Source organism: Carassius carassius, chromosome 9 (assembly GCF_963082965.1).
Source record: "Carassius carassius chromosome 9, fCarCar2.1, whole genome shotgun sequence".
NCBI classification, from domain to species: Eukaryota; Metazoa; Chordata; class Actinopteri; order Cypriniformes; family Cyprinidae; genus Carassius; species Carassius carassius.
Genome location: NC_081763.1, coordinates 13,482,063 through 13,509,670, shown reverse-complemented (window position 1 = coordinate 13,509,670; position 27,608 = coordinate 13,482,063). Strand labels below are relative to the sequence as shown.

Genomic DNA, 27,608 nt, shown 5'->3' with positions numbered 1-27,608 from the left:
TCTTGAATTCGGACCAAATTCATATTTACATAAACAAATACAAACCCACACCCAAACAAAGACAAAAACGGTTTAAGTGAAGGTTTATTTGCTCAAATTGTAAATTGCAGGGATATAACATCTCTTGCTATAGAAAATGTCCAAATGTTTCAAACCTGTAGTACAAATTTAAGCTTTTTCTCTTTTTTGTCATTTCTACAAATAAACAAACACAGGAAGGGGTAAAAAATTAAAACTTAAATTAAAAACATGTCCCCAATTGACGAACAAACTCATTTTGGCTACAGCAGCATATTGCTTAGCCAACTCAAAATACAAACGCAATAACGTTCACTCATTACAAAGGGAAATAAAAGAAAGATATATGTACAAATACCTTACAACAGCACTGAACCCAACCCAAATCTATTTGCAAGTCTCAAAATCCTATAAAATATCAACAAATCTTGAAAGGTCCACAGGCTTTCTTATCCCGACCTTTCATTCAAAACCTCTAGAACCAAATTATATCTAACTAAGGCAAGAACAGAACAGAACATTTTTGCAAGAAACAGACCTTGATTACTTCAGATTCCTATAATAAAGGTCACACGTCTGGTACAGAAATTACAGCATCCAGATCTGTTTTGACAGCAATCCCCCCAAAAATGATTTGCTTGTCTTTACATGCAAATGATCAAAGTTCAAAGCTTTGATAGAGGACAAATATCACTTAAAAAGCCCCTGTTAAGCTGAGGACTGCATAAACATACTGATCAAAAGGTGGTAGCTCAGCAGAGGAAGCTGGGTTGTGGGTTTAACTAAATTTAGTTGCCATTTCACTCCAGGGCACTGAAATGAGAGAATATACCAGTCACCCTCAAAACTGTTCATATATACATAAACACATAACAAATAACAGTACCCCTCTCTTAAATAAAACATCTCCATTACATTCCTTGAGCTGGTGCGTGAAAGACCTGGGAAGTGGTAGACATTACGGGCGAATGAGTGAAATGCAGAAAGAGCAATACTGAAAAAAAAAGGTCACTATGTTTGTGAACAAGGGATTCCATCATAAGTGCACTGAATTGTGGGGTAACTCACATCCATCGTATTTAAAATGCATCATTTTAAAAAGGAAAACAGCTATTTGGAGCACCAAATAAAACAGTGGTCGGAAATAGGAACAAAAATTTCAGCTTCAAGAAATACATAACCATTGATAACAAACAGAAGAAAAACATGTTGGTGCCCCATCCTCAAAAAAAAAATAAAAATAACCCAAGCATACTTCTGCAAGAACTTTGCTTGTGCTGCCGAACAATTAACTGATGAATTAGTCCTCATTATGTAACATCAGTCAGTTTTATTATCTGAATGAACAGTAAAACAAAGCCCATCAGCTATGGGCAGCTTTACTAAAACAAGACAAAAATAAATAGTCCATTTTCACCTTTAACCCCTCGTCAGGTGCAGGTAAGGGCAGCGCACAAACACCTGATGAACAAGAACCACGTGCGAGACCAGCGGGGGCCATGCGGCGACATTCAAAATGGCTTCATTGTTCCTGAAAATACCACAATGTTTTGAACCGAAGAAGCAAAAACAAACAGCAGAGCAAAAATGGAGGGAGCTAAAAAGGGAGAGGAAGAACAGGAGAGGTACAGACAGAAGAAAAGAAAGCAAACATTGTTCAGAGTGCAGTTATTTGGTCCCCTGTACCTCCTGAAATAATCTGTGAAACCAAGAGACTCTTTGGCTCATTTATGGAAAAGAAAATGGTACCTGGTGCTCTCTATGTCCTCCTACATTTAACGCATAAACACAAGGCGTCCTAATAACACCTCATGACTACTACAAGCCAATAGAAGAGCACTGCACCCTTTTCTGTGTTGGGAGGAATTTAGACTATACATCCTCATACACGTTGCCTAAAATGCCTTAAAACCTGCCAAGCAAATTTATCGAGGGAGGACAAACTAAAAGCAGAAGTGCAGGGGAGAAGAGAAGCAAAGGAAAGAGTGTGTGAGAGGTGGTGCAGATGTGTGACAGCGGGGTGAGCCCCCTCCTGTGGAGGCCCAGACCCCCGGCTCATGGCTCAGTTCACAGCATTTCTGGCAGTCTGTGGGCTCAGTCTGACAGGACTCTGGCTCAATCGGAGTCTGAACCCGATGAATCGTCAGAGCTGGAAGCGCTGCTGCTGCTTTCTGACTTATTCTCTTTATCCTCAACCTCTTCATCCTCTATGTCTTCATTCTGGAAGGGAATTTGGAAAGATTATTTTTTCCAGGTCTGATCAGGTTTATCAGCTGTCGCAAAAAATGTAATCCCCTATCGAGAAAACGAATGGAAACGAACTGCTGCACTCCATAGCGCTAATCAAAATCAATATTGCCAAAATCAAATGCTGATCCTATATCATCAAGACAGTTTTAAAATGTGTGGAAAAAATTAACAGCATGCTATAAATTTTACATCATCGTCGTCATCGTCATCATCACTGTCATCAGAGGATGATTCGTCATCAGATTCCTTATCCTCGTCATCATCATCATCGTCATCATCGTCGTCGTCATCATCATCATCCTCATCCTTTGGACAAGATCACAATTGATACAGAACCATCAATCACATTGTACATTGTGCTAAAAAAAAGTGCATAGAGGCTAATAAATGCTAAATGATTTAAGACTCACCGATTGTTTGGCCTTAGGTTTCACTTTAGCAGCAGTGGCACCTGGTTTTGATGTGCTCCTCCGTTTCTGCAGAAAAGTTTAAGAAAAAAAACATTAAACAGGCAAAAAAAAAAAAAAAAATGCATGTTTTTAAATGATTAAATATCACAATTTTAAATATAAAAAATGTAAATGTTAAAATAGTTATTGTATATAATTCAAGTCTATTTTGATTACACTTCAATACTGAGTTGACCCAAACTGATGACTCACCAGAGAATTATATTCTTTATATGTAGCTTTCTCTTGTGATGATAAACCCTGTGAAGTAAAAAAAATATATATTTATTACTGTTGTAATATATTAGATATTAAGCTGTTTGCACAAGTGTTGAACAGATTTAATAGCAGTAAAGATATGTACCGCAAGCCACTGCTCGAGAAGAACTTTGTACTGCCTCTGCTTCTCTTCTGCCAGTCTTTTGTAACGGTCCTTTTCTTTCTGAGGGAGCCGCTGCCAGCGTCCTCCGATTTCACCCATCCGCTCTTTCATGGGCAGATGATTCAGCTCGCCGTTTGACAGCATCTCCTGAGAGAACTTCTGATAACCGTTCCTGAAGTCACAGGTGAAGAGAGCATAAATAGAAAGAGTGAGAGGCTAAGACAAGCGAGCTGCCTCGAACACCCCAACAGGTTTTTCCTTGTAGAGGAACACCACAACACAAGAACAAACTTACGAGGGCGGTTTCTTAGGTTCCCCATCAAATTTCATTTTCTTCCCAGGGGTGATGACTGGGGCAGGCGATCGCATCTCACTCAGCTCTCTCTGCACAACACAGAATATAAAAATAAAAAAGAGAGTATGAAGTCTTCCACACAGGAAATCAGGAAGAAGCCCCCAAATCCAAAATGTTTGGATTTGTCTGGACTCACTTCATATCTCTTCTGGTCCTCTGCAGCCTTCTTGATCCACATGATCTTCTCTTTCTTCTCCATGGTGTTCCAGGTGGCCTCCATGGCTTTTTGAGCTTTTGTGCGATCATTCTGAGAAAGCATTGAAGAGGGAGAGACCAGTGGAGAAAACATAGTAAATTATCAAATAGTGCGGTCGTAGGGGTTGAAGAAATCTAATGTGTATCATTAGATCATATTGGATCCATGCATCAGGTCTTAAAGAGACAGCAGTCTATAAACACCTGCTGCTGTCAGTAACGCTAATCATTTAACAAAACACAGCTTTTTACTTTACACTTAATTATTACATTCCCGTTACATTACCGAATATTACCGACCTTATTTTATTTGTAACTCTGTTCTTTTGTATTTACCTATGCTTGTAATGTGTGTCTTTGTTCTTTTTTTTTTTTTTACTGGTTGTTTACTTGTCTTTAATCAGGTTTCATCTTTCTTAGTTGGGCTAGTAGTTTTTGCTTTGATATAGAAGTAGTACTTAGCTTTAAGTAATAAATGGAAAGCAAAGTTATATTGAAAGATTTTCTTTTCTTGTTGATATGAAAAACGTTCCGATCAGTGACTCAAAAACCATAATATGATCCGAACTGTGAGTTTTGTGATCCATTGAACCACAAGCAAGAGTCGACTGGAAGATGTACATACTGATCTGAACAGCTATGAGTGACTGCTTCATGTTGTCTATTCGGTGTTTGAAAGCAGTGACAGAAAATTGACAAATTTCAAATAAATGCGGTTCATATTAATGTTTTTACTGTATTTGTGACCTTGATGAAAACTTAAACGGTAATGTAGGCAAATTTTCCACTAATTTACTTGCAATTATGATTCCATACCTTGAATCGGGCAAGATAGTCGCCAATGACGCTTTGTTGCCAGATTTCCTGAGCCGTTTTGGGTGTTTCTGGTCGTTTCCCTTTGTTGTCTTTGCTCTGTTTTTCAGATTCTGCCTTCAGCGTCATCTCCAGGTTTTTATACTTCTCCTACAAAAAAAGGTTACATGTTAATGTTAAAAAAAAAAACAATTTAGTTGGCTGATAAAGTAATGGAAGGATCTTAACATCTCTGGAGCACTAAAGTGTCATGATCACCTTCTTCTTGTCAGAAAGTTCGCTCCACATGCGGGCCAGTAGTCTGGTGAGCTCCATGTCAGAAAGATCAGGCCGTTCCTCTTGAAGTTTTGGGCGCTTCTCCTCAGAAAAAATAAACATTGCGGACACAGGAGGCTTGGGCTTCTCTGTACTGGACTGTTGGGATAACAAAGAGGGGAAAAAAAAGAAAGAATGGAAGGGATATAAAGATGTGAATTTGTATTTACTATAAGCTCATTTAAATACCGATTTTTTTAAGTTACTCAAAAATGACTGCGAGGTGAACTGACCTTTGCTTTTGAGTTCTTTTTGGAAGCGGGACTACTGCCTCCACCTCCCTTTTTAAAGCTGCCCATCTTCTGTTCTGACAGTATTCTCTGCTGTTCCTCCTCTGAGATACTCTGGGATTCACAGACAACATGTTCAAAATGCAAACCGAACAGAAAATGGCGCAAACAACACACTGAGTGCCTGTTGTCAAAAAGGTATACTTACTAATAAGTAGCGATTCATCTCAACTTCATATTCTTTCTTTTTCTGTGTACAGAAGCAATAAAATAAAAATATGAAAGAGATAGACAAATGTTCATATGTATCCCTGTTACTATTAATGTGTGGCAAAACTGTTTACAAACAGAAGGAAGCATGCAAAAACGTGTTACAAACCTGCTCACAGCTCTTTTGGTAGGCATCTTTCTCGTTCTGTGTAAGGAGTTTCCAGCGCTGGCTGCACATGACCATACGCTCTGTACTGGGAACATCTTTCATACTGGACATCAGCTCAGCACAGAACATAGAATAACCATTACTGAAAGAAAGACCAAAAAAACTTTCACTTTAAACTTACCGTACAGAAACTATCTTCCTAAAACTATTAAAAATCCACTTTTGGCAATTGAAATAAATAGGATAAAACAAGCTGGAGTACAATATTTAAAATGTAAAAGTACAAAAATAAATAAATCTAAATAAAAAATAAAAAAATGAATAAAACTTACAAAAGCACAAAAATATTACCAGTTTTGAAAAATAAAAATATATAAATATAAATATTATAATAGATAAATTATACTAAACTAATACTGAAAAAAAAAGATAAATAGAAAACAAACATGAACGTGAACATTTCCAGGTCATATTGCACCCCGCATAAAACAAAACTTATGAGTTAAACTTACGAAGGCGGTTTGTCTGGCCGCCCATCAAACTTGTCCTTGAGCTGTCTCTCTGCTTTGGTCAGAGTGGATTTGACGATGTTCTCCTCCGTGAAGTTCATCTCTGGGTGCTGCTGGACAAACTCGCGCATCTTTTGCTAAAAAAGGATGGGAAAGATCAAACGTTACAAAGAAGCCCACTACCGCTGGCAAATATGCCATATAAAATGCTTACCTCATACAATTTTTTCTGCTCCAAAGACTTTGTGATCCACTTTATCCTCTTCTTGTCTGAGAGCTGTGGCCACTGCTTGCCAAGACTGTCCTTGATGTCTTTGGTAGTCGCCTTGAGAGGTAAAAAGTATTTTACGCCATTCATGTGCATCAATAAGCCAGCTTCAAATTCTTTATGAGTGCGAGTGTGTGTAAGGCGTACATCTGGGTGTGCTTTGAGAAAGGCCTTCTTCTCTTGGCTGTACCACAGCTGCTGGGGCGTCTTGGGCTTCTCTGGAACATTGGACTTCTTGTTAACGTTCTCAACAAGGTCGGGATGATCTTGCCTTTTAAGAAACACAAACTCTTTGAGAAAACCCATGATTTAAAAATGTAAATGTGAAGGTAAAGTGTCAGTTAGTCACGTACTTGAACTTCATCATGCTGAGCATGAATGTCTCCTTTTCTTTGAGAAAATCATTCACATATTTCTCCTGTTGACAAAAGGTTCAGACATAAAACAGGTCAGTCAAAACAATGGCTGATTTGTGAGTTCTAGAAAGGTACAACTCAAAACAATAGGTGATCCAGGCCAAACAGAACATATTTACTTCTTTTCAAAAGGTACAAAAGAGCAGCCACAGATTTGTAATCTACTAAACTCCAGATGATTCTTAAAACTTTAGTTAACATACCATTACACTATCGCCATAATTTCAAATTTCCCATTTGCCTAAAAATCCACATTGATTCCTCTTTTATAGTGGTTCTTGAAAAATTGTACAAAGACTATGATTTAGTGATGTTTTGTTAGAATTTTATTGCACTCACTTTCTTACGCTCTGGGAGCTCCTTGTACTTTTTGGACAGGATTTTTGTGAGATCTAGGTTGCTCATCTCTGGATGTAGTTTAGCATACTTGGCACGCTTCTCCATAAAGAAACGGAAATACGGGGTCAGCGGCTTTTTGGGGAAGTCTGGGTGCTTCTGCAGATAGGACAAATAACATATAATAGTATTTGTTACAGTTGCAGGTGACACAGGAAAAAGCTGCAATTGGAAAAGCTTCCAATTTTTCAGCACTGAGCCATTAAGATTGTCGACCTTCAGCTTCTTTCCTTTGTATGGATTTTTGACGTAGTCTTGCGCATCCACAATCAGCTCAGTAAGGGTGCGGAATTTGCGAATCTGAGTGAGGAACAGGAATTTTAATGAGACAAACTTTATAATCATTGTCCTATAGCTTGTCATATACAAAGGTTTTATATAATAAAAATAAAAAAAACATTTTAAATACTACTACCTGTTGATCAACAACTAACACATCATTGATGCGTGTTTTTCTAATTGAAACCCACTGGTTACTGACTAGCGTACCTCACGTGACACTTCATGCCATTTCTGTTTGCACATCTCCCCAGAGTATGAGTTGAAAGCCACTTTCTCCCAGTCCAAATGGGACTCGGACGTCTTGTACTTGGCCAGATCTTTTTCTGGTAGGTTCACCTTCATGGCATCCAACAGCTTCAACAGATCATCCTGCTCCCAAACTGTAATAAAACATAAGGCAAAAATAATCCATGAGAACCAGTGAAACACATCTTCATGCAAACAAGAAAAGCTTACACATTTGAACTACACACAAAGTTTAAATAAAGGTTCACATGCAGTGAGAAACGTGGTTCACGCTAAGAGCAATGTTTCGCAAGGCAATTATTGTCATGAGTATAAACCTACTTATTCAAGACAATGTATTCCCTGGGAATCAAACCAATGATCTCAGCAATGGTCAACTGTTTGAACCATCCATTCAACAGACATTTCAAAAACAAAATTCTCTATAGCCATTACAGTTCATGGCAAAAAAAAACAAAAAAAAACAAACAAAAAAAAAGGTTCACTAATATTCATAAACAATTGAGAACCACTGATCTAATTGATTCATGTTGCTTACCGGGTTCTTTAGCAGAGGAGTCCATTTCTCCATTCATTGTCTTGAATCACTCTAGAGAAAATAAAATTTGTTGAGAATTATATTAAGGATTGCAAACGTTGAGGTAATATGAGGTAGAAACTCATACTTCAATGGCATTAACAATATAATAGTTTATTATCAATAGTGTTTATTTTTAAGGAATACAAAATGATGGCAAAAAATACAAAGCAATAATAATTCAGAAGAGAGAGAGAAAATAATAATACTAATAAACTAAACAATTACATTAAAAAAATGGATCCCATAACAATACACACAAAAATCTTTCCTACAAAACAAAAATCAAACCAAAATTATACAAAAACACCAAAAAGTGAGCATACATTCAAAGTTTTAGTTGCCTATTTGTTACAGGAGGTAGAAAAGGATTTAATATAGATCTTAATATGTTCTAAAATGGGGGATAACTTTCATAATCTTGCATTTGTGAATTATTTTGAAATGATTAGTTTGCAAAGAAAATAAACATTTTCATATTTCTTCTCAAGTGAAAAATCCAAACAAAACATTTAAAGCAATGATCAAGTAAAGATCATAGTCATTATGTATGAAGTTCACTATGAACTGGCCAAGCTTTTTTATGAACAACACCAAAAAAAGAAGCAAGACAGTTTCTGGTTTATCATCAATATTTAAAAAAAAATTATTTCTCAAAAATGAATATTGTGTTTTTGTGAAAATTTGTATTTCTTTCTTAAAAGTTTAATGAGTACCGTGTAGGTGTTTTGTAGGCTAATGTCTCGAAACAGGAATTGCTGCCTGAAGAGTGGGATTAAGCTCCAGCCCGACGCATAATGGTTGATGTTCATTACACCGCCCCTAAACGAGAGACAGAGCCTATTGCTTGTGACGGTTTCAAATCTCAAATAACTCTGCAGTCGACACCAGCAAGAGCAGCCAATCCGTCTAATCTTCCATTTTGTCTACACATCTAAGACTTGAAACGGCTGCTCCTGCACTCAGCACGCTGTTGCGAGGCGAGAGTTTCGTGCAGTCGCTAGAAATTGGAGTATATTTTCGGCGGACGAGCGGATACTGGGAGGTCCTACAGGAGGAGGAAGCGTTTTGGGCGAAAGGCAGGCAGCTGCTTCTAGACGGACCAGCTGACCACGGATCGGGATCTGCTTTCGGTCTCCGTCGAGAGCGAGGGGGAAACACAGCCAGGGATCCTGATGAGTGACTGCTACAGCATGCAGCACCAGAGTCTGCCTCCAAACCGACGGGGCGCGGGGCTCCGCTTCCGCCACGAACGCGTTCTGGGTCGCCCCCTATTATTCATAGCGACTGTTTTTAAAATGCTTGAACATGAAGGGCTAGTCATAATCTGATGTCGTTTAGCAAACGTGCACGGCGACTGAATTAGTCACAAAATGGTTTTTTCCAGGGCGAGGCGTCGCCGCTGCGCTGAATGTGTAATGGCGGTGCGTGAGCCAGCAGAGTCCAGCTTTAAAATAGAGCCAGACTGAAGGACATTTTAACACCATGCCATGTTTCTAAAAAAGTGGATGGCATAATCAGACCCCGTTTGGGTAGAATCGAGTGTTACTACGATAGAGATGCTCAGATAAAAACTATTTTGTTGATTTTAATCGCATTCATGAAGAAAAGCTTTGTAACGGGGCTTTAAGTTTAGACCAAAACACGTCAGTGTGTTGAGTATTTAAGTATTTATAGGGCTCTATTTAAAACCTTTGTTAAAACTCAATGTTTTCCATAACAAACCTCATTAAATTAAACGATTGGTGCGGTGTAGTGTGTCTACAAGTGTTAAGTGCTACAAATAATAGCTTAGAGACATCTAAAAAGTACGCTTTTTTAAACAAAATGCTACGGTGTTAAACCGAGCTGCACCGGAGCTAGCCGGCTGTAACTAGCACTGAATCCCCCTACAGTTCTGGTGAAAGTCGAACCAACAGTCGTCAAAAATAACCTTAAAATGCTGCTAAAATCTAGCCTTATTATATGCTGTTTAACAGAGCTTGTAGTCGGCGTCCAAAATATCCTCTTACCGTGAAGAAATCTGGTTATTTACCCCGAGTTTCGAGTGATGAGGAATGCGGAGTGAAAGCACGGCGTGAGCAGCTCGTGTGGCAGCAGGGTCTTCAAAGGCTTGGAAGACAAAAATGAGATAAATATACGATTAATCTCACTGAACACGCGGTGACTGAAGCACAGTTATGACAAGCGACATCCACTTATTTAGAAATGAATCAATCTGTTGTGTAATCATGTCATTTAGTTCCCAAGTCACAATGGAAAAGCGCGACAGCCGAGAGAGGACGCTTCAGTGGCGTGTCGACTGTTCTAGAGCCGCCATACTCGCCTCCACGCGCTGCTGTGAGCATAATTCACCTCCACCGAGAGGAAAAACAGCGCAAACGCTTCAGAACTCACCCGACTTGATCCTTAAACACAGATAGTCGAAACCTGTCAAATGAGATCGCGGACTTTGCTCTCACGGCTGGCACACATAAAAACGAACCCACACGGCGAGATCACCGAGCTCCCTGATGGCGAACCAAGAGGCGGCTGTTCTTCCCTCCACAAGCCTCATGGAGTCCTGACTCGGAAATGAAGACGACCGCGAGGGCTCCAGACACGACAAAGGTGCCCTTTATCGCGTTTAAAAAACGAAAAACAAACGAGTTTAGCGGCTTCTGGAGATAAATTCGAGAATTAAACGAAAGTAGTGGCAGATAAACGGGGTATGTTTTCCCCCCCGAGTCACTGGACGGGAAATTCTGTTAAGGCGACCTCGGAATGTACCGTGCCTTGCACCAAGTCAACGCAAATTTAAACGAGGGGTGTTTACAAAATCCGCGAACGATCAAAACTTAGAATGTTTAGAATTTTTTTCGTAGAATCTTAAGAAGGGTTTTTTTTTTTTTTTTTTTTTTTTGAAGGTTTGTTTACCCGACGGTTGGTAGGATGAGGCGCTGGTTAGACCTTACCTGTCGCTGTTTGTGTGTGGAACTGCTGGTGGAACAAGGGGAGGGTTGAATGTTAGCCAGCACTGCGCCGCCGGTCCAGGGCACGGGCGCTCCAGTCCCCGCAGAGCTGAGAGACTTCCCCCCCGCCTCCATCTCTCTCGCTCTCCTTCCAGTCAGCGCACAGCTCTCTCGATCCGCTCATTTCTCTTTCCAGAGAGACATCCGCGTTTTCAATCTCTCCGCTGCTCTCCGCTCTCATCACGGATGGATCGCCCGGCTTCGCTTCCATTTGGATTATAAACTTGAGCTGCCGAGGCGCCATCACACTTCCACCCGCTTGTAGCCTTTCGGGCTCGTTTTGAACGCATTTCGAGATGATCATGTAAAGTTTTAATAAAATAAGTTAATTTGATTGAATATGTCCCAGAGTGATTTACGTTTTGATTTTGTTTTTTAAGAAAAAAAAAAGCAATGCAGATTTCTTGAATTTAGTCCAAATGGACTCCCAAAGTGCATGCATGATGTAAAGAGTGGACTGTTGTGTACTTTAAACATCTTTTCGGTATTTTGAGTCTTGACAGCTACATATTTTTGTCACTTAAATAATTAAACCCCACCTTGTCTGTTTGAGGGCGTCACCTGCGATGTCCAATCAAGACGTTCTGATTTGGAGAAAACACGATTTTCCAACGAGCGCGCTGATTCGTTCAACATCAGAGCGCTGACGTGCGCTTTTTATTGGATTACTAGTCAGTCCCGCACCGAGCCCTCCTGCTTCCGGTAACAATACAGAGGCCAGTGCTTTCCAAGCTTTTGTCTTTTCTCACTGCAGCCCTATCTGTACACCTGCACTGACACCAAACCAAAAATGAACTCACTATATATATTTGCAATCATTTAGCACTATCAATAACCTACTTAAATGATTCACCTGTAAATATGATATAGTGTTGCAGAATCTCCCTTCAGTAAAACATCTTATCTTGTGTTATCACAAGTTTTGATTTTAAGGAAATGTATTTATACATGAAGTCCTGATGGGATGTTTGGTAATTGTAGTCAATTATAAAATGCCGTACACCGGTCATGTGACTCTCAAATTTCCATTATTTGCAATACCATTCAAAAGTTTATTTTTTTATTTAAATTTTTTTAAAGAAATTCAGAAGATACATTAAACTGACCAAAACCTAGTTAAATGTTTATTTTAATGATTTTTTCCCCCCAAATATGTTATTTTGAGCTTTCTGTCCATCAAATAATCATGGTTTTCAGAAAAATATTAAGCAGCACAACTGTTTTCAACAATATTTACTGAGCATCAGATCAGCATATTAGAATGATTACTGATTTCTCATGTGGTAAATGGCTGAAAATGTCTTCACAGAAATAAATTATATTTAAAAATATAAATTAAATTAAAAAGTAATTTTAAATTGTAATATTATTTCACAATTTTCAGTTTTTACTGTTTATTGATCAAGTAGATGCAGTCTTGGTAATCATAGTTCATAGACTTCTTTCAAAAGCATTACAAATATAGCCAACTTTAACTCCAAATGGTAGAGTATATAAACTATTCACTGACAAAAATGTAAACATATATATATATATATATATATAATGGGATTATTTAAAACAAGTGATAACACTACATTTTAAGTTGAAAATGTGTGTTTTCCTATATTTTCTAAAAAAAATAATAATAACATTAATAAAAAGGTCCTCTTAAAGTACCCCTGGTTGGGAGTCACTGGTAAAAAGCTGCTAATTTTCAGAAAAGCAAGTCCAGCTTTAACATGTAAGGAAGCTCATAGGACTCACAGAATGGGCTGGACATCCCAGAAGGTGGGTGGAGGGTGATTGCCAGGGTGGGCCAAGTTCATGATTGGGTGGGTCAGGCCCACCCAGGCCTCCTGTGAAGTCAAGTCTGCTGGAAAAGTGGATGTGTTTGCTTGTGCAGATGACTAATTTAAGACAGGAATATAAGACTCGTTTACTAATAATAACTTTAGATGTTTTAAAGAATTTTAATCATACAAAGTCACACACCATAACAGACCAAGCATCCATAAAACTAAATACTCATCTGAAGTATCAAATCTTTGCAATAGTAACCTATGGTAATATTCTGTAGTTGTCAGCCTATAATATTTACAGGTATGGTGTCCCTGAAACATTGCAATTCTAATAAGAAATATAAAGGCACATTTTGCATAGGCATCACCTGTTAAAACAGGACAGGATTTACATTCAAGCTGGTGTGTAGCTGACATGCTTCACATGGACATGAGATTTCTTGCACGGAAGCCTGAATACATAAAATAAATAAACAGGATGTATAAATCCCAAATGAAGAAAGGAAGAAAATAACTTATCAGGCACACTAACACACACACACACAAAAAATAATAAAGCACAATGTTCAATGAAAAAGTAAACAAAAGTAGGAAAAGATTGTGACAAAAAACTATGGAATGCATATGAACGGTTTATGAATTTTAGGTGTGCATTAATTCTTAAACTTTAATGATATAAAGACATATCGATTGCACAACAGTTTAAAAATATAAGCAAAAGATTCTCATGTAATGCACACAGTACGATGAATTCATAGTGGCTTGGAATCAAGAAAGACATCAAGGGTTTTTGGGGGGTTATTTTAGTCATCCTCATCAAATTTCACGTTTGCATCATCTGCATCCAGCTGCAAAAAGATGACAACATAAACAGTCACAACATAGACAAATAAAAATGCATAGGTGTGAATGAGTGTTTTTGACTGGAAAAGAAAATAATTAAAGAAAAAATATCAGTATAAAACAATACAACTTGAAGGGCTCATATAGCACTTTTTAACTAGCTTTGTTTTCTATTAAGACATGGTGCGTGAAAAGGTCATGCAGAAATGCATAGGGGTCTCAGGCCTATAAAAGAGATACTTACACATTTCATTTCCATGATAGTGAAGATATGACCGGTCATGAACATTCTCAGAGGGATCGTGAGGATCAGGACAAAGGGCAGAGCAAGTGAAAATGCACTAGACTTTACAGCCCACAGAATCGCCAAACACATCACTTGGATCAAAGTGTACAAGTGCATACGCATAGTAGGCACCTGTAGAGAAACAGAGAGAGATTGGTACTGTAGATGGATGGATAAATAAATTATGACTACATGGACACCGCCTTCTAATTATTGGGTTTCACCATGCACTACTGATCAAAAGTTTGTGCTTGATAACAGATTTTAAAAAAGAAGTCTTAATGCTCACCAACAATGCATTCATTTAATTAAAAATACAATAAAAACATGAATATTGTGAAATATCACTATAATTTAAAATATTAAATATATTTTGCAGTATATTTTATTCCTGTGATGGCAAAGCTGAATTTTCAGCATCAATACTCCAGTCTTCATTGTCACATGTTCCTTCAGAAATCATTCTAACATGCTGATTTGCTGATCAAGAAACATTTCTTATTATTATCACTTTTGAAAATAGCTGTGCTGCTTAATATACAGTTTTTCCTCTTTGATGAATAGGAAGTTCAGAAGAGCAGCATTTATTTGAAGTAGTAATAGATTGTAGCACTATAAATGTCTTTACTGTCACTTTTGATCAATGTAAAACATCATTACTGATTGAAAGTATCAGTTTCTTAAAAAAATAATAATAAAAAGTGGGCGGAACCCAAACTTCTGAACAATAGTGTACTTTTGTCCATATAATGTATATGTGTATCTGTAATTGAATCTTACACGGGTGACAAATGGAGCAGGTGGGTGATGCTTTTTGGGTGTAATAAGCAGAAGTATACGGTCCCAAAGCTGGATGCCACTTAGTGAAGTGATACCCATGTAGAGAAAGATCCCAAACAGAGCTGTCATAGGAATCATCTTCAGGATGGGCTCCATTAGAATCGAGACCCCTGTGGGTAAAGAATTTTTAGTTATTCTGTGTATTGTTTAATATTATTTTATTAAGTATAATTATGTTGACTTTATAATTTTTTATGGCAATTAAAATCTAATTTTGTTTACGTATCATTATATCAGATAAAAGGCTTGGAACTCACCAACCATCACGGCCACCAAAATACCACTGACTCTTTGTTCTATCACGCGTTCAATCTGAGGTCTGGGGCCTTTGGTCATGACAGTCAGGGCATTGGCATGTGTGACAGATCTCACAGTGGCAGCACTGAGCCAGGGGACACCAAAGATAGAGGCAGCTCCTCCCAAGAACACCAAAAGGAGGAGGTCCAGATGGAAACCAGAGCCCTTGACCATTTTTCTCTCAGGCTTACTCACGATCAGCCTGGATGGTAAGGAAAAGGATTGATGTTAAGGCAGTAGCTCCACCAAAATTTTACTACCAAAATCCTTGCATGAATCTTAATTTGATCATAAATTATAGTAATATTTTACAGTATTCCTGTTTTTACTGTATTTATGATTAAATTAATGTTGGTGAGCATTATATACTGATTTTCATTGTATCTTTTTATAATGAAGATTTCTAGCATATGTGTCTTCACCCAGTGGGAATGTAAATGTGCTCTGTTCTGAATATCACACTCACGTAGTGATCTGGGACTCAAGGAAAATAAGGATGAAGACCAACAAGGCAGGAACAGCACAGGCGAACATCATCCAGACAGGGAATAGCTTCTTCTCACCAAATGGGTTGATGAGCCAGCCTCTAGCAGATGTGTTGGACACGGTCAGCCCCTTTGGCACCACCAGTTTCTAAAGCAGGAAGTGAAAAACACATTGAAACTATCGATTATAATGTTAAAAACCCCAGGTTATTTGAATCCATTAATGCTATGGGTCCAGATGCATAAAAATGTTTATCTTCATTAAGGTCAATTCTCTAATAAGATTTTCTCTCTCTCTCTCTTGTCTCTCTCTTTCTCTCAAAACGATAATTCAGATCTTTTAACAATTAATTTCTTGTTCACATCAGATTTGAATTTTTTATTAGTTTAAGCTAATTCTACGTGTTTTGGCACTTGTGTGCAAAAGAGCAAGTACAGCAATTTGCAAACAACTAAATGCACATAGTTTGCTGAGCACAATCACTACCATTTTTGGACAACACGTAGGAACATCACACCCTTACACACTAGTTCATGCAGCTTGTAGTGCTACATTCTGTGAAAAAAAAATAGATTTTTTTGTTTTGTTTACTGCTGTACTTGACTTCAGATATAAGAAATCTGTACAAATGGCCATGCAAATACATACTCTCTATTTAGATGCAATATAATTTTTTTTTTACTGTATACATACAAATATGCATATTCTTTCTCTGTGTACTACAGTATTGGATTTTCCCAGTAAACATTTACCTACTGTGTCAGCAAAGAAAGTAGAACAAAAATCTAATTTGTATATAACAAACATTTCCAAGTTGACTGCCATGGGAAAAACATCAGTACAGCTCACACAATGACACCAAAAAAATAATTTGAGCCATTGCTTTTCGAAGCATGAATTAAATATTTTGCAGACATGCAAAATCTAATAAAACCGTTGTGACAGTTGCATTTACAATTTAGAGAAAGTTAGTGCCAAAGCAATTGAGAAAACCAATAACAGCAAACTACGTTAAATGATTAATGTTTGTCAAACCTGTGTGTAGGCATCACTGATGCTGATATCCACAGCAATCATGAAGAAGATGGCAATGGGGACCCCAAAATCTCCAATCATTCGACGGATCTGGTGGTTTACAGTATTTTAATAGTAACATGATTTACATTTAAAGGCTTGGCTGGATGGCATAATTGCTAGACCGTCTTTCCGTTCTCTGTATTATTTGAACTTTTAAACCTATTTTTGGCTAAACAGTATCAGTTTTAAATAAAAAAGGTAAACTGAAAACACTTACAGGGCCGGGAAGGAAGGTGCTAGTTTTAAACCCACGGAGATACAATGCAATGAAGAAACAGCCAAACATAAGGCACATGGACAGCAGGGCAGTGTTGGGATAGGCCCTCTCTATTATTTCATGATGTTCAGTAACATTGCCATCAGGATGAACCGTGATGTTGATCTTTTTGATAGGGTGGAAGGGGTCTTCCAAAGTATCATTCAAGTGTTCGTAGTTCAAAATCAAAGGATGCGCTTTGAAAATCTGCGGAGTACAAAGCATAGAGCAAAAACTGAAGATTTAATGACAGTTTATATGATGTGAATTAATCTAATTTAGAGTGTGTCCATTTTGAAGGCTGAATATACCCTGATAAGCTTGGCAAAGGTCTCGTAGATGAAAATGAGAGAGATCAAGATGGAGAAGATCTCTTGGGTGAATCGTGAGATGAAACGGACAAGGAAGCTCCCCTCCACTGCCATAATCACCACCACAATGATGATCAACCACATGCCCACCCAGACACGGCCCACGATGTACTCAAAGCCATTAGACTTGCAGAACTGAATGGGAAAGATGATTGTACTTAGATGGATGAGAAAAGTCATATAGGTGGTGATAATCTACATCATTAAATCGCAATAGTCACTGATAAAAGCATCACCTGAAAGAATGCCTCCTCAAACACCATCAATGGACCGGTAAACCCAATGACAAGCACTGGCTGAGCTGCAAACAGACAAAAGATGATGCCCTGCACACAGGTAGCGACCATCAGCTCAGACACCCCCATCATGTGCTCTGTTTTGTCCGCTGAAACATAGAAAGCAATGGAAGGTTACTGTCCATGTCCAGAAAGGTAAGAAAAACATCATCAAAGTAGTCCATGTGACATCAGAGGGTCAGTTAGAATTTTTTGAAGCATTGAAAATACATTTTGGTCCAAAAACAGCAAAAACTACGACTTTATTCAGCATTGTCTTCTCTTCCGTGTCTGTTGTAAGACAGTTCAAAACAAAGCAGTTTGTCATAACCGAGGAGCTGATGATACTGCACATGTGTGATTCAGAGTAAAGCAAACCGACACACAGAGCGTCTGAACCGAACTGATTCTTTTGGTGGTTGATTCTGAACTGATTCTGTGCTAATGTTATGAGCGCAGGGTAAACCGAAGGCTTGAATCAAGGGCAATCATCGCAAATGACGTCATTACATCGAGCGCAAAAGAAACGGTGAACCAATTTTCTTCAACCGGTTTACTGAATCGAACTGTCCAAAAGAACAACTGGTGTTCCGAAAATCGATGCAACCGGTTCTTGACTCGTGAACGAGTCATTATCTGGCTCGGCTTGGTGTTCATCTTCAGTTCTCTTTTCACATCAGTTCAGTCAGTGTACTGTTTCAGTAAATGAATTACTCTGGGATATTGGTTTGTTTGAACTCAGAGGGAGTGTCAGTCACATTAAACAAGTTGACAGCTTAAGTCATTTGTGGATTAATGCGTATTGGAGACGCGAACCGTTTAAAACGATTCAGTGTGATTTGGTGAACTGGTTCAAAAAGATCCGGTTACATCGAATGATTCATTCGCGAACCAGATATGACAAACTGCTTTGTTTTGAACTGTCTTACAACAGACACGGAAGAGAAGACAATGCTGAATAAAGTCGTAGTTTTTGCTATTTTTGGACCAAAATGTATTTTCGATGCTTCAAAAAATTCTAACTGACCCTCTGATGTCACATGGACTACTTTGATGATGTTTTTCTTACCTTTCTGGACATGGACAGTAGACCGTACACACAGCTTCAATGGAGGGACTGAGAGCTCTCGGACAAAATCTAAAGTATCTTAAACTGTGTTCCGAAGATAAATGGAGGTCTTACTGGTTTGGAACGACATGAGGGTGAGTTATTAATGACATAATTTTCATTTTTGGGTGAACTATCCCTTTTAGAACCTTTTGTGGAATGGAAGAGTTCCATGGATCTTAAAGGTTCTGCGTGGAAACTTTTTTTCATTTTGGTTAAAAGACTGGGGTCATATGATTTACCATCATGTTCAGTTTGAATGCTTTTTTAAGCATCAACTTGTGTATATTGTCTTGTACACCTGCATTACATGGACTCACATCTTTTTAATGATTTCGTCCAGGTGGGCAGTTATTGGCCACAATAAGATAAATGTGGACCAGATTTTATACTGCAAGCCAAATGCTAAATGAGGCATATTTATTTATTTTTCAATGGTGTGATTAGTCTATGCTTGCAGTGAATGAACTTACCAAGGAGTCCTCCGAATGTAATGGCAGGAGAAAGGGCAGCGAAGTAGATGAAGATGACAGCGGACAGCACCTGAGGGTCCAGTGCATCGGTGAAGTCACTAAGGTAATGCTTGTAGCGGCGTTTTATGTCTTTAACCATACCGCCAAACGGATAGCCGGTGCGGGCCAGTGGATCATCCCGTGGCTTCTCAGGTCCAGTTTGGGCTTAAAAAAACAGTTCAACAATTAATTTGAAGAAATTCCAGGTTTAAGACTAGGACGTCCTAGACACATGCACTGTTGAGACACATGAGAACTGTTCTATGTAGCCATTATTGATTATTCTAGACTGCATATAAAAAATTATTTTAAAGGGTATTAAACCCTCAAGATGTACACAGAAAAAAAGAAGCATGAAGTATGATAAGCCGAAAGCATGATTTTGATTAAATCTTACTAATAAAAGTATTATTGCCTCTTCCATGATACATTCGCTGATTTTCTTCATTTGTAAGTGATTAAAAGGGTCTGCTAAGTTACTGAATATAAGTGTAACTATATTAAATATTTTGCAGTAATGACAGACCAGCATCCTACACTAAAATGAAATAATTCTAATTAAGTCAAATTTACATCTCGAGAAGACCTAGGCCTAGATTGAACCTGCAACCTTTAAAAAAAAATAAAAATTCTACACTAATTCTCTAGGAAATCTGCACAATACTGTAAAATGTAACGACCTAAAAGCATTACCAAATTATTTAATAAACATCAGACTGTTTATATTATTTAATATTCAAATACACACAGGGAAGTGAAGGAATTTAATAGCTTAAAATGTAAAATAAATGAATACAGTGACACCAGTATCACCATGTCAGCATATAAAGCCTGACCTTTGCCCCCAACCAGGAGTCGGGTGTCATATGGACGGACTCTCTCACGTAGCATCTTCTTCTGAAAGTTAATGATTGGCTTCAGCATGCTCTCATCCTGGATTTCTGTGGGAGGGATCACAATGCTGCAGTCCATGAAGTCTGCCATGGCATTGGTCAGATCCTTCTCATTTGTAGCTAAGTAAGCCTCCAGAGTGAAAACCTGTTTGCAGGTACAGAATTAAGATGATACTTCAGAAAATTATTCATTTTATTTGATCTATTTAATAAAATAGAGTCCGTAGCTCTTCTTTACCCAGTCAGCCATCAGTGATGCCATGGCCCGGCCACTCTCATGATAGTCCATGCCACTGTGACTGGGGCCCACGAGGAAGAAGACAAAACGGACTGGAATTGGAGCTTCCAGAACCCCATCCATCACCACTGAATCCCGTAGACGTGCAAATGCTACCACTGGTTTCTGGAGGTTCTCCACCACACCTTGAGAGTAGTGTAGAAACAAGGGCATGAAGTAGGCTGTATAACACAATAATGTGTTCACATAAAATACAAAATGAATGTACTATCACCTGATAAAACCACAGAGGCCTCCACACGAGCAATCATGTCTCGCTGAGGAGGAACAGAACAGTCCAAAAGTCAGTAATCAAAACTGGCAGAGCATTTTAAATTTAAAACAGGTCTGGAAAATAGTCATGTGGTTAACAATTTATTTTGTTTATTTGGAGGCTATAGGTTTTTAGTTGTTATTCATTTGTTATATCTATCTATATATATAGATAGACAGATAGATAGACAGACAGACAGACAGACAGACAGACAGATAGACAGATAGACGGATAGATGGATAGATAGATAGATAGATAGATAGATAGATAGATAGATAGATAGATAGATAGATAGATAGATAGATAGACAGATACCTGTTTGGTGATTGAGAATGTTTGCAGCTCTATGTCTGCTGAACCAGGGGCCGAAGTGGGCTCTAATTGACTGTGAAGCAGAAACAGCGAGTCATATAAAGTTTATAGTCATATTCAGCTATTAATATAAACACCTGTGACCTGTCCTCCATATGCACACAAACACACAAAGCAACACAGATATCAAGGAGCCTAACCTGCGCTTGCGTTGCAGAATGGCTACAAGAGCGTCACGGTCAGTTGGCTGGATCTCTTTTTTGAGCAGAAGCTGTTCCACCATCTTCTGACAAATGCTTGATAAGCTGCTCTCATCAACATCTAGCAGCACCGCACCTGGTTACAGTCACCATAAAGAACATGTAGAACGAATGTGAATGTTAACTGGTCACCACAGAGCAGTGCTTCTCAACCAAGGGTTCTGGAGTGCACTATATATACATTTATGTCAATGAGTTTCAATTTTTCAAATATATGTTTGTTTTGCTATGTTATAAGTTACTTATTTTAGTCTATGAAGACTCCTAATTTCTGTAAATTAAAATAAACAGGGCAGGGGGTCCTTCAAATATTATTGTGAACAATGAGTCGATGAATTTGAGAACTGCTGCCATAGAAGATAAAAAAAAAAAAAAAAACTCTTATTGTGATATCATGTCCACTAGTGTTATTTTTATTAACCACTTTGGAAGAAGTTGTTCCAGTCAGTGAATTAAGATGCTCTGGTTGAGATATGGGCATCTGTTAGAAGTATATGTCAGTGTTTATACAGGCAGCACACTTTATGCAATTCCTGTTCTAAGTGTCTAAAGGCCAAATGAAATGTGTCACTCTGTGTCTCACCTGTGCTCATGACCTTGCGGAGTTGAATGAGGCTTTTGAAGGTGAGATAGGAAATGTGGGACTGACTCCATTGTCCCGTGGCAGGGCTTAAGTTCTCCTCATAACCCAGCCAGTGTCCCATTTCCTGCCACACCTCCCCACGAAGCTCATTTAACTCAACGTATGCCTAGTGGGGATGAGAGTTTTTATTAAGATTTTTACAAAGAAGTCAAAGAATTAATGTGTTTGTGTTTCACCTCTGCATCTCCTCTCTTGATGGCATTGGTGTTGGTATTTCGGGCAGCTGAAGAAGGGAAATGGAAAAAATAAGCAGTGAATCAGTAAGATGCAGGGTTTATGTTTGTATAGATGCATGTGTATAGCAAGCACACCCTCTAAGTCTCTAAAGAAGGTGAAGGTCTGATGCTGCTCCTCTTCCTGCTGCCTCATCTGCTCTAAGTCATAGCTGCCTTTGTGTCCCGCAGGCTTCCTAAACAGGGCGACAGAGAGCACACACTACAACACACACCAGGGCACAGACCTGATTGTCACAGCTGCACACACTCACCATATCTTATGCACCATAGGGCAGACTGAACTCCAATCTCTTACAAACTGACTCAAGCCATCCCTGATCAGTGTTGGGGAGTAACTAGTTACATGTAACGGCGTTACGTAATTTAATTACAAAATAAATGTAACAGTAATCAGTTACAGTTACTAAGAAAAAATGAGTAATTAAATTACAGTTACTTATGAAAATTGTAACGATTACAAAGAGGATTACATTTGAATATTTACACACATCCAAATACAGTTTATTTCTTTCCCAAATTGCACTAAGACATATGGCCCATAATCTCCGAGACGCGGAAAACACATTAGTAGAATCCAGTCATAAAAATGGATTATAACGCGGACGAAATATGCCACATTTTGGACGAATAAATCAAAAGTAGGTCAGTACACTTGAATCAAAACCCGATATGGACTGATGTCTGTGAATATTAAGCCGCAAAAAGACTGAATATGAATCCTGCACATTCTGCGTGTCTGTGGAAATCAGGCGCTGACTGGACATCGGGAGAACCGGGACTATTCCCGGTGGCCTGGCAGACGATTTGGCCTTCTACTTTAATATTGTTATTGTATAATTGCAGGCCGAATATACTAAAGCGATTATTTCCGAATCCGCCATTCGATAATTAAATCTCTAATAAATCATGAATCGGTTAGTCGTGACTGGCAATGATTGGGCTCGCGCGCTCTCCGCGCCTCCGCCGAACGGTTTGGATCAGACTCCGAGTAATCAATGCGAGAGAGAGAGACCGGAGTGAACTGTGTAAGCGCACAGCTGGAGCAGAGAAGCGACACTTCTGTTCAGGGTTTCAGGTGCAGGTCAGTTTCATCTGTAAATATGCTAATGTAGTTTTGTCTTTGTTTACTTAGTCAAGCAGCAGCAGCACATTGCTCGCAATCACTCAAAATACTGTATAAACGACGTCATTATTATCTTTTGTAATGTTACAGTAGTAAGTTAGCAGACAAATCATCATATTTTATCATAGGTTTAGGGGGAGCTAGTGCATACAAAAACACAACCTTTAGGAAAATTAATGCCTATGGTATGGCACTAACCGTGGTTTAACTATGGAATTTGTAGTAAAAATAAATACAAGTGGTAATTAATTTGCCAAAAAAACTAAATTGCACTTACAAAACATGGTAAAAGTCAAATAAAAATCTTCAGTATTAAAGTCATGAGAGAGATGGGTGGATAATGGAAGTGAAGGTGCAGTTCAGGAGAGAACTCTTAATTACGTTGCATGTCCCCCAACCTAAGGATTCAAATCTTTTTCATGTCAGGTCCATACACAAAATAGGGTTGTCCATGTAACAGAATGGGTTGTGGGTGTATGAGTGTGAGATTTCCCAGCCTATTTTTTTTCCCAGTCCGCCCCTCATGGAAATTAATCTCTAGAACAGTCACTTCATGAGCATTTTTTACTTATTTTAAGAAACTATCATCATATCATATACAAAGAGACAGCAGTGTTTCAAAAAGACACCAATGTTTCAGGAGTTTAGTACACAAAATAGGACACATGCTTATTAGATAACCGTATTTGAGTTGATGTATATGCTTTTATTTTTTTATTAACTATTTTTCCCCAAACCATTGTTAGATGCCGTTAGATGCCTGTAGTTATGCAAAGATTTGGTTTCAAAAACAGTATCTATAAACTATTTCTTTTGATTTTAAATCTGCTTTGAACTTCAGATCAATCTCTAAGTAAAAGGCACTACTAAAGTCTGATTGTGTGGTGGATGTGTTCAAATGTGATCATCTTAATTCAGCTGATGAAGAATGATGAAAGTCTGACAGTATTGAGCACTACTGTTAAGGTTAAACCTGCATGGTGTAAAATGGTTGAAGATGATTAACAGTTGCAAATTAACATTCATTAGAAATTTATAAAAGTAATCAAAATGTACTCAAAAGTAATTAGTTACATTACTTTATTAAAGTAATTAAAAAAGTTACACTACTATTACATTTTAAATAGGGTAACTTGTAATCTGTAACCTATTACATTTCCAAAGTAACCTTCCCAACACTGTCCCTGATACAAGAAACATAAACCTCTCTGTCCAGCCCTCCTCGCACTGCCCTGGTCGGCCACAAGGGCGCAACATTTTACAACTTTACTGTCAGTGATCCTGTAAGTACTGTAGTGTATAGTAATTCACTATTTTTTTATTTTTATTTATTCTTGTAAACAGAGGAGGGCATAGTTGGGCTTGTGAACATTCATCAATACCCACAACACTCCATATGAAAGTCAATCAAATAATAACTGATAATCTGAGATTCAAGTAAATTTTTAGAGATTTTCAGATGACAGCTCTTTCTGAATAGCTTCTCCCAAAAATAAGTGACTATATAAATCAATAAATAAAATAACCGATGGGTTATTAAATAAAAAAGTAGATCCAATTTTATTAAAACTAACAAACAAACATGTCAGTAGCATATAACCCTAAAATAAAAATAAATATTGCATTGCATTACATGGTTATTTTAATGACAATTATTCTCAGTCATTTGTAAAAACGTATTCTAATTATTGTAAAGTGAAAACATTAAAATTGCATTGTATTTACACAACATGTACTTTATGTACTATAGTTTAAGCTCAGTTGCAACAAATGTTATATATGTTTTTTTTCTTTTTCTTTCTTTTTTTCTTGTTAATGCCTAAATGTTGAAATTAATAAATGCTGTAGAAGTAGGCTATTGTTTATTCTTAGTTCATGTTAACTAAAGTAGTAAACTAACATTAACTATTGAAACATTATTGTAAACTGTTTCAAGAATATTGTTAAAATTGTAACTGCATTTAGTTATTATTATTTTGGAATACATGTAAAACTGCATAAACATGTTGAAATGTATAATTGGTATTAAAACTATTAAATAAAATAAAAAAGAATATTAACAAAATGCAAAATAGAATTATATTTGTTCTCTTTTTATATGTAAACTGCCTCCTCATTTTAAAACAACACCGCACACCATATATATATATTTTTTGATAGGATTCTTAAGCTGTGGCTGAGAGATACAGTGAAGCAGATACAACTTTATTTGCATTTTTCTATCAATGTGTGTTAAGTGTGTGATAGGACTTCTCACAAAGTGGATGGAGACGGCAGAGGTGACTCATTGTCCTCATAAGACATGTCACTGTCCTATAGAGAGAGAGAGAGAGAGAGAGAGAGATTGACTGTTTAGTACACATTATGACTTAAATAAATGTAATCTATGGATGAACTATTGTACATCAACTACATGAGTGCTATGAGAAGCTCTCCTCACCCCTTCAAACGATACTGCTTCCATCATCAAAACTGTCTTCTCTCTGTCCCAAAACTCACACATAACCTTATTTACAAAGAAACAAAATAACACAGTAAAAACTGCACACCTGCTACAGGCAGTGGTTATCATTCATTCATTCATTCATCTACTCATCTATTGTTACTATAGGCCACATAACAAATGAGTTTCAACAAACTATATGTTTGACTAGTATTAGTTTTACCAAATAAATTTGACTTCAAATGATTTGCATAAAATATTTACAGTATTTGCAATAGCATATATAAATATGAATTTATACAGTTTTTAATGTTCTGTATGTCTTTGACTATTTCATTGAAGTAAAGAAAAACAAGGCCTCTATTTATAAGCACTGAGATTTAGATCACAGCTCAGTTTTCGTGTCTTTCAGTGGTTTAAAACTGAGACTCACTCTGAACTAGCACAAGGTTGTGTAAGAGCCACAAACAGACAATTATCTGAAGAGTGAACTTCTATGGTGTGATAAGGACTCTTCTGTCCCTCATGGACTGAGGCAGATAGAGCACATCAGAGGGGTTCGGTGAACTTCAACAGAATAATAAAGATGGTAAACACAAATGTTTTCCTCACTGAACAAAAATATGATAATCTTATCGACGTTTACAATAAAATTACTATGAAATGTAAAAGTGTTTTAAAGTTCATTCAGTTCCGCAATAGTTGGGATTTGTGCTGTGAGCAGTGATAAATCTAGTGGATGGAGAAGAACTAAAATTGTTTATTAGAATATTGCCACAAATTAGTTAATATGATTATATGACCATCTGTATGTTAATTACAAAGCCTATATACATCAGATACACTGAAGAAAGTTCATTTATAGACAGAATTATTGTCCCAGTTTTCAACTTCAACAAACTAAATACACCAGACTGCACCAATTTAAAAGACAAGTAAGAAGACATAATTAATCTTCAGATTAACTGTTAATATGTACAAATGAACTTTTCTTTTATCTAAGCAGTTTCAGCAACTCTAAAATTAATGGCAAATTTAAATATGCTGTCTCGAGTAATTTTTTTTAATGTAGTTATAAAACAAAATTGCTGACTCCCTTTTATAGGAGCCACAGTCTCCAGTATGAAAGCTAATGTTCAGTCTCGGTCTTTTGAATATTTAGAAAAAGCGAAATAAATGAGATATACTGAAAAAAACCCTAAATAGAGACAATATATGATATAAAGTTCAGATTTCGTGCAGAAAAACACTTGCAAAATGACTGAAAAATTACTGCTGCAAGTAACAGTGAGATCTGTACACTGAAAAACACTAAAACAAAAAATTGGTATAGAAACAATTTTCACTCAGAAATTGCTAGTATGTTTCACAAACAATGACAAAGAAACAGCAAGCAACACCATGAAGCAGAAAAACTGAAATAGAAGTTTCCTGTAAAACAGACTTAGAAAAATCTTTTTTTTTTGCAGTGTACATTTAGCAGGTGTCCCCCTCTCCGCAAGTGACCACTCTCTCATTTTAACCTACTTTTGTTTTTTTACACCCACTCATACCTTCGAATAAACACTTCATTTGGCTGTTTAACAGAGCACAGCTCACACTTACCTGAGCCCAGGTGGTCCTGGCGGGTCTCTGTGCTGGGTTTCCACGTCTACACTTTGAGTGCCCAAATCAAGACTGACCTCGGACTGATTCAGAAAACATGGGTGGAGATGAAGGGGTGATGGAAAAAAGAGAGAAAGATGTAATGTCATGTAGTGCATGGCAACCCGAAAAGCAAAAGCATGCGTATAGCACCCAGGGGTGGGAGGAAGTGATAAGACCCCTTAAAATAAGAGAAAAAGCCTTATCGATTGGACCACCTTACAACAGGAATACCCCAACCCTAATACCACTCCCAAAAACAATCACCCTCGACCTGGTA

At 37.6% G+C, this 27,608-nt stretch overlaps 2 protein-coding genes and 1 long non-coding RNA gene across 3 annotated transcripts; 1 reads left to right on the top strand and 2 right to left on the bottom strand.

Moving 5' to 3' along the window:
- Positions 1–66: 66 nt before the first annotated feature.
- LOC132148980 (nucleolar transcription factor 1-like) lies at positions 67–10,231 on the bottom strand. Its single transcript, XM_059557826.1, has 21 exons — positions 10,093–10,231; positions 8,042–8,092; positions 7,465–7,637; positions 7,192–7,275; positions 6,919–7,074; positions 6,517–6,581; positions 6,311–6,434; positions 6,110–6,220; positions 5,899–6,032; positions 5,387–5,528; positions 5,216–5,257; positions 5,011–5,121; positions 4,721–4,876; positions 4,466–4,612; positions 3,591–3,701; positions 3,395–3,483; positions 3,082–3,271; positions 2,931–2,978; positions 2,679–2,744; positions 2,458–2,568; positions 67–2,238 (listed from the first exon to the last, which is right to left on the bottom strand). Exons 2-21 carry the CDS (start codon positions 8,076–8,078, stop codon positions 2,134–2,136), a joined length of 2,202 nt encoding a protein of 733 aa, XP_059413809.1. The 5' UTR covers positions 8,079–8,092; positions 10,093–10,231; the 3' UTR covers positions 67–2,133.
- A 235-nt stretch (positions 10,232–10,466) lies between these two features.
- Positions 10,467–15,740, top strand: LOC132148981 (uncharacterized). Its single transcript, XR_009434988.1, has 4 exons — positions 10,467–10,690; positions 14,833–14,957; positions 15,079–15,347; positions 15,609–15,740. It is a non-coding gene; the product is annotated as an uncharacterized LOC132148981 (long non-coding RNA).
- Positions 13,567–27,370, bottom strand: LOC132148979 (band 3 anion exchange protein-like). Its single transcript, XM_059557825.1, has 21 exons — positions 27,290–27,370; positions 25,682–25,747; positions 25,499–25,554; positions 22,194–22,291; positions 22,059–22,105; positions 21,823–21,988; positions 21,180–21,315; positions 20,983–21,052; positions 20,629–20,671; positions 20,355–20,539; positions 20,060–20,261; positions 19,185–19,388; positions 17,565–17,713; positions 17,269–17,463; positions 16,919–17,164; positions 16,660–16,749; positions 15,605–15,771; positions 15,099–15,340; positions 14,782–14,951; positions 13,960–14,133; positions 13,567–13,720 (listed from the first exon to the last, which is right to left on the bottom strand). The coding sequence occupies exons 2-21, from the start codon at positions 25,742–25,744 to the stop codon at positions 13,676–13,678; spliced, it is 2,748 nt and encodes a 915-aa protein (XP_059413808.1). The 5' UTR covers positions 25,745–25,747; positions 27,290–27,370; the 3' UTR covers positions 13,567–13,675.
- Positions 27,371–27,608: the final 238 nt, after the last annotated feature.

Excerpts from the sequence above, each read along its gene's own strand:
- LOC132148979 (XM_059557825.1), bottom strand. The coding sequence starts at position 25,744 with ATGTGTGAGTTTTGGGACAGAGAGAAGACAGTTTTGATGATGGAAGCA. Across the intron at positions 20,262-20,354 it reads CATCACTGATGGCTGACTGG|GTTTTCACTCTGGAGGCTTA; the intron begins GTAAAGAAGAGC and ends ACCTGCAAACAG. Across the intron at positions 15,341-15,604 it reads CTTGAGTCCCAGATCACTAC|GCTGATCGTGAGTAAGCCTG; the intron begins GTGAGTGTGATA and ends CTTACCATCCAG.
- LOC132148980 (XM_059557826.1), bottom strand. The coding sequence starts at position 8,078 with ATGAATGGAGAAATGGACTCCTCTGCTAAAGAACCCG. Across the intron at positions 6,435-6,516 it reads CTCAGCATGATGAAGTTCAA|GCAAGATCATCCCGACCTTG; the intron begins GTACGTGACTAA and ends GTTTCTTAAAAG. Across the intron at positions 3,702-4,465 it reads ACTATCTTGCCCGATTCAAG|AATGATCGCACAAAAGCTCA; the intron begins GTATGGAATCAT and ends ATGCTTTCTCAG.